The 6,655-nt window shown below is 43.4% G+C and overlaps 1 protein-coding gene across 1 annotated transcript; it reads left to right on the forward strand.

Moving 5' to 3' along the window:
- Positions 1 to 2,331: 2,331 nt before the first annotated feature.
- On the forward strand, positions 2,332 to 5,253 carry LOC123117656 (uncharacterized). Its single transcript, XM_044538372.1, has 3 exons — positions 2,332 to 3,428; positions 4,367 to 4,466; positions 5,043 to 5,253. The coding sequence occupies exon 1, from the start codon at positions 2,337 to 2,339 to the stop codon at positions 3,234 to 3,236; it is 900 nt and encodes a 299-aa protein (XP_044394307.1). The 5' UTR covers positions 2,332 to 2,336; the 3' UTR covers positions 3,237 to 3,428; positions 4,367 to 4,466; positions 5,043 to 5,253.
- The last annotated feature ends 1,402 nt before the right edge of the window (positions 5,254 to 6,655 follow it).

The raw sequence follows: 6,655 nt of genomic DNA on the forward strand, positions 1-6,655 counted from the left end.
ATTTCCTATTGTTGTATAGTTGCATCAGCCACCATCTGGATTCTTTGCATTTGAGAAAACACAATGACATGAAGGTCTTAGTTCAATCTTCAGATATGAACTCATGCTGTCATTGTGTGGGTTGAATAATCTCATCTTGCTACTAATCACCTTGAGCCAAAAGCATCACTAGAAACCAAATGTTGCCCATGACTGGTAATCTTGGTAGTACAGTGTTCTACTTATTCTCTCTGTGTTGAGATGTGCAAAGAGATCAGAGAACAAGTTTAACTGGCAGAAACTATTTCCCTGGTGATGTTTGAACTTGCAGATCTTGCAAATCAGTTGTTTGAACATGTCAGGAATTAATCGTGCCGTGTGATGTTGTGTTCAGTGATCTCTATAGATGTTGACCAACTGTAACGATGCTTGGAAAAATGTACTTCATCCTGTGTGAAATGTTGTTGATGAGAAGAGCATGTTCAAGTTTAATTACTTTTTGGTTGTCCATTTGTGCCTTTAATAATTCGTGTTGAAACGATACATTAGGTTTCCCCTTTTCGACAAGACTTAAGGTTTTCTTCAGAGGTTCCTATGACTTGTGTGCATACATGTCACTAAAAAGATTGTCACAATATGTTTTTTGTTCTTTTGGTCTAACACTATGTTATGCATACAGTTTAACTATGATAGTGTGATGGCTTGGGAGCATGGCAGCTGCTATCCTCCAAGTGGTAGTGATGCAATTTTTCTCACAGTAAACCTAAGTTCTAGCTTGAGATGAACTTGCGGATGTTCTCCAGGGTTCAGAATTGTGACCACATGACGGTTTCAGACTTTTATTAGCTGACCAGAAGTCTAGGGGGCACGCCCCCTAGCTGGTGGCTGTCTGGTGGGTCCGTTGTTGATGTTTCTTTCGCCAATAATTTTTATATATTCAAAACTAATTCTCCGTCAATTTTCAGGTCATATGAAGTTGTGCAGAATATGTGTCTCCGATATAGCCCTTTCCGGTCTAGAATTCCAGCTGCCAACAATCTCCCTCTTCATGTGAAACTTACAAAAAAAAAGAGAAAGACATAAAAATTGTATCATAAAGTGAAATAACAGTCCAAATTGCAATAAATATCAATAGGAAAACGTGATACAAAATGGATGCATCAAACGGGCACCCGCCAGTGCCCGCCACAAGTGAGTTATTTAAAAAAAACTGTTAAAGATTTTACCTATGGTGGGCAAGGCAGAGCGCCCGCCACTGACGTTAAGCTAGTAGTGGCGGTCGAAACTTATTACATGCCTGTGCAAACATTTCAAAATAGATGTGGCGGGTGCCACGCCTCGCCCGTCACTCATTGGAGTTCACGTATAAGCCTTTTCCCAGTAGTGGTTTCAGTCTTTTATTAGCTGAATTAGAGTCTGGGCCCATCTTTAATAGCATCTACAACCGGACATGAGAGAGAGTAAAAAACTTGATTTCCTAATTGTCACATTCTATAGGAAGTAAATCGACGAATTCCCTATTTGCCGCTAGTTGTGGTAAATAGTCGGACATTCGCATAGGGGAGCAGGGGTATGGGCCGACCCATGTGTAGCCACCCCAGTGCAGCGTTGTTAATTTTTTAAATTTTCGTAGTTTCATTCTTTCTTGGATTTTCAGGGAGGGGGGAGGGGTCGTTTTTTTCCTTTCTATTTATTTGTCTCCCCCCCCCTCCCTTAAATTCATAAATTTAAAACAATGTTTTTTCCAAAAAACCAAAAGTTTCAAAAATATTTGGAGATACTCAAAAACTTTTCATGGTTTTTAATATTTGTTCACAACTTAATTTGAAAATAGGAAAATTATGCTTTTGAGATTGGTCAATTGTTTGGCCAACGTGATGATGATGCTTCGGAAGTGTTTTTCTTTTTTATCTTTTTGATGAGGGGTGGAAGGAAAATAACGAATAGTTCATTGATAGGAAAAGAATAATTAACACACAGTATACTAAACGAAACCTTTTTATTGTACATATTCCCTCCGTCTGGAATTACTTGTCGTATAAATGGATAAAACTGAAGGTATCTAAAACTAAAATACGTCTAGATACATCCATTTCTCCGACAAGTATTTCCGGGCGGAGGGAGTATAAAAGAGGGGTTTGTTCTAGAATGCCTGATCTCGTCCAATAGCAGGTGTAGTGGAGTAGCATAAATCGCATAAATCGTTCGGGGATTTTAACGTAAAAATACATTCGCAGAGCTCTTCGGTGTAACTACAATGACGGCCCAAAAAGAAACGAAAAAACTACGGCCCAGTTATTATGTTTTCCCAAAGCCCAAAGCTGACACACACCCACTTTCCCCCAACCCCGAACCCCATGGAGGCACGGAGGAGCTCGCCGGCGGCCGCCGCCGTGCCGCTTCCCCCGGACGATCTCCTCCGGGAGATCCTGCTCCGCCTCCCGCCGGAGCCGCTCCACCTCTTCCGCGCCTCCTTCGTCTCCAAGCACTGGCGCGGCCTCGTCCACGACGCCCGCTTCCTCCGCCGCTTCCGCGATTTCCACGGCGGCACGCCTCCCGTGCTCGGCTTCCTCAACCAGAAAGGGCCTCCCTTCTTCGTCCCCACCTCCGGCGGCTTCGCGCTCTCCACTGCTTCGATGTCCCCCGATGACTGGTGGGCCTACGACTGCCGGCACGGTCGCGCCCTCTTTTGGAGCTGCCGCACTAGGACGCTGCTCGTCTGGGACCTCGTGACCGGCGACGAGCGCTACCTGCCGTTCCCCGCGCAGGCCTCTCATGGGTGCTTCGAGTACAATGCCGCAGTTCTGTGCGCGGCTGGCCACACCGACCACGGCGACTGCCATTCCTGCCCGTTTCTCGTGGCGTTCGTGTTCAGTCATCAGTCCAATTTCATCACCTCCGCATGCGTCTTCTCGTCCGAGACCGGTTTCTGGGGTGAGATCACTTCCATTGTTATACCGTATGCATTAGTTCAGGCAAAGCCGACGGCTCTGGTTGGAAACACAATCTACTTCCTGTTGGATAATGACAGCATCATTGAGTTTGATTTGGATAAGCATAGGTTGGATTTAGTTGAGGAGGTGCCATATGGCTATGATCAGATCATCATCATGCCGACAGAGGATGGGTGCCTTGGTTTAGCCGCAGTGGAACGATTCAATCTGAATCTGTGGTCAAAGGTGGTGAGCCTTGACGGGGTAGTGACATGGACACACCAAGGGTCATTGATCTCAAAAAGATTCTTCCCCACGAAGTAGTGGCAGGGTATATGGTTCAAGATATTCGAGCGGAGGCATTTGGCTATGCGGAAGATGCTGATGTGATCTTCATTGATGTGTATCCTAGCATCTACATGATCCATCTCAAGTCCATGAAGGTCAAGGAGGTGGAGGTGTCAGGCAAACGCATCTGCAGATACATTTTTCCTTACTCAAGTTTCTACGCTCCAGGTACCACCATTAATTACTTCCAATGTCGCAGAGTTCACTTCACTATTCCAAATGTATCTGCCTTGAAGTTGCTTTCAAATATATGAGCCATAGTACATTTATAGATGACAAGTTTTCCTGGAATTTCTTGTGAAAGAAGTGCTTATTATGTGATGAACCGTTAATACTCTGCACTCTACTGATTATTGATTCCCGCATCCTCCTCACTGTGAAAATAACCCTTTCACAACTAAAAGATGTATGTGAAGCCCTGGCATTTTTACTTGTATGTACTTCACATTTTTACTCTTCATCCAGACCCACATCCAGCCATTTGCTTGTATCATAACTAATATTAATGAACTAGTTTATTTGTACAGGGGATAAATCAATTTCTTGTTGTTCAGTTGGGCTGTACATTTAGATCTAAACAGTGAGCAACTGAGCATTATATGTTTATTGCTAGAGTTTGGGCTTGTACATCTCTAGATGTTTCCTTCTCATTTGCTTGAGCTTTGTGTTATGTTGGGAACTTGGGATTTAGAGTGCTTGCTCAGTTTCTTGATTCTCTGGCCTGCATTCTTGATTCTGAAGTGTAGGAAAAGTTATTCACTCTGGTATGCCTGCATACTAAACTTCATCAGATATTATGCACCATTCTTTTGCTGGACTTGTAACAATGAATGGGTTTACACCAAAACAATTCTAAAAACGCTTCCTAGTCCAGTAAACTACTGAATACCGTATTCTTCGTTTTGAGGTAGATGGTGTACACCGTCTTCATTAATTATTTAAATCTTGCAATACATGTCATTTCTTAATTCTTCCTTGTAGCAAAAGCTCGTATTTTGTGCAAGGTGAGATATATAACAATCGCTTCATTTAAGTGTCTCCACCTTTTTATCAGTTGTTTTCTTACCCACGACTGTCACTAGTTTATTGACTCATTTTTCTCATAGGAATTACCATTGGTGGTGGAAAAGATCAAGCTGAACTGTTGAACAACAGTTGAGATGACTCTGCTCTTACATCTGCTGATACACTTTGTTGGTAGAAGAGGTGATATGACACCCTCTGTTATTATGTGTCTATTATTTTGTTTGCAAGCCATGGATCGATATTCTCTGCAGCGGTAAAGAAAATCCATTTCTATGCACAATACAACTAGAACCTTGAATAATGTGACTATATTGCCTAGTTTGACCTTATTCGCCTTTTCTCTTGGAGCTATGAGACACTCCTCCTGGATCTGCACACTTCATAGTTTATTGTGCTGATGTGCTATCACAATACACTTCATTATATCAGACAATTTTATATCATTTCTTTGATATACTTCTGATGTATTGTTGCATCAGTCACGAGCTGGAGTCTGCATTTGAGAAAACACAATGACTAAATCAATCTTCAGATATGAACTCATGTTCCCATTGTGTGGGTTCAGTAAATCTCAACTTGCTACTAATCATATTGAGGAAGTATTACTAGAAATCAAATGTTGCCCATGACTTGTAATCTTGGTACTACAGTGTTCTACATGCTTTACTGTTTCCCTAGCGCTGTTTGAACTTGCAGATGTTTTCCTCTGCCCCCTCCCTCATGAGTAGCCAAAATTGATAATGTTGCTTGATGCAGGTTCTATTCTTTGTAGCCGTGACGCGGAAACAACTTACTCATGCTGGATGTTTGATCTCTTGGTTGGTGGCACCTTAAAATGTTGGAGGGCTCAATGTGGCTGTGAACAGACGACTCACTACCGGAATAATGTTATATGCCTACGGCCTTATCTATGCCGACGGCTGCCGTAGGCATAGATGGAGCTATGCCGACGGCCTGGGGAATACCGTCGGCGCAGAAAAGCCGTCGGCATAGCTCCATTTATGCCTACGGCAGCCGTAGGCATAGTAAGGCCGTCGGCATATATCGATCTATGTCTACGACAGCCGTAGGCATAGTTAGGCCGTCGGCATAGAGGTGGCCCTCGTGGCCCAGGGACAGACGGCGGGCTGACACCGTCAAATCTATGCCGACGGCCCGGACGGCGGCCGTCGGCATAAATATCATCTGTTTTTTTTATTAGGAGCTGCCACGTGGCAGAGCTATGCCGACGGCAAAGCCGTAGGCATAGTTTTCCATCTATGCCTACGGCAAGGCCGTAGGCATAGCCTCGCCACGTGGCACCTCCTGGTAGCCCCTAGCCAAGAACTATGCCTACGGCTATGCCGTAGGCATAGATATCATTTGTTTTTTTAAATTATTTTTATGTTTTTAAAAGTTAAAATTTGAATAATTTAAATCTAACTTATCTAAACTTAAACATACACAAATTATACATCTACTTGGGGTAGAATTTTCCATAGATTATGAATATACAGTTATTTTTGTTTTTGAGTATGTTAGAAATGTGACCTCATGTACTTTTTCATATAGGTCCTTATAGTTTGTTAAAATCATAAGTAATTGATACTTGGATCGATTTTGACAAATTTTATATGGTTTTTTATCAGAATCTTGAAAGGATTATGTTGCTATACTATTTTTCAAATTTGAACAAACTTAAATCATGTTTGCTTCAAATTTACAGAAAACACCCTTTTGTTTTGAATTTTTTGTATATTTTTCATACCTTGGCCAATCAAGACAAATTTTATATCTACATCCATCAAATTGTTTCAAGGATTGTGGTGGCAGGCGCAAACACCCGGCAACCGGCTCCGGAGTGTGACTCCTTCATGGATGGCGATGCCGTCGACACTTGGAGGGGGAAAACGACCACGTTGGGTCGAGACGGAGGGAATCTTATGGTGGGTTTGGCCCAAACCTTGTTCTCAAGTGTTCCTATGGGCTGACCTATCATAACCAGGTGAAAACGTCTGTTGGTCAAATCCTGTATGACAAAAGTCAAAGGCGTAGATCTCCAGGTCAATTAGTCTAGGGTTAGGCTGGTTGGGGGCCTTCGGGGGGTAGCAATGCCACCAGAGCATTTGATTCGGAGCAGCAGGCATCCTCCGTGGATGATGACGACAACCAGGGCATCCACCGCCACGACGACACCCCGCACATGGTCCAACTCGGCTACAACCTCCTCTACCGCGCGACTGCGGCCGCGGTCGTGTTCGGCATCGACTACAACCTCCTCTCCAGTGAGTCAATCTCCTACCTCTAGCTCCCTCTCTTGTGCTGCTATAGCAGTACCTTGCTCTGTTTCATGCGCATGGGTGATTTTGTTTGTGCTTGTCGTGCTTGTG

This window comes from Triticum aestivum, chromosome 5B (assembly GCF_018294505.1).
Source record: "Triticum aestivum cultivar Chinese Spring chromosome 5B, IWGSC CS RefSeq v2.1, whole genome shotgun sequence".
NCBI lineage: Eukaryota > Viridiplantae > Streptophyta > Magnoliopsida > Poales > Poaceae > Triticum > Triticum aestivum.

What these genes read in the sequence shown, in the direction of transcription:
- LOC123117656 (XM_044538372.1), top strand. Translation starts at nt 2,337, where the DNA reads ATGGAGGCACGGAGGAGCTCGCCGGCGGCCGCCGCCGTGCCGCTTCCC.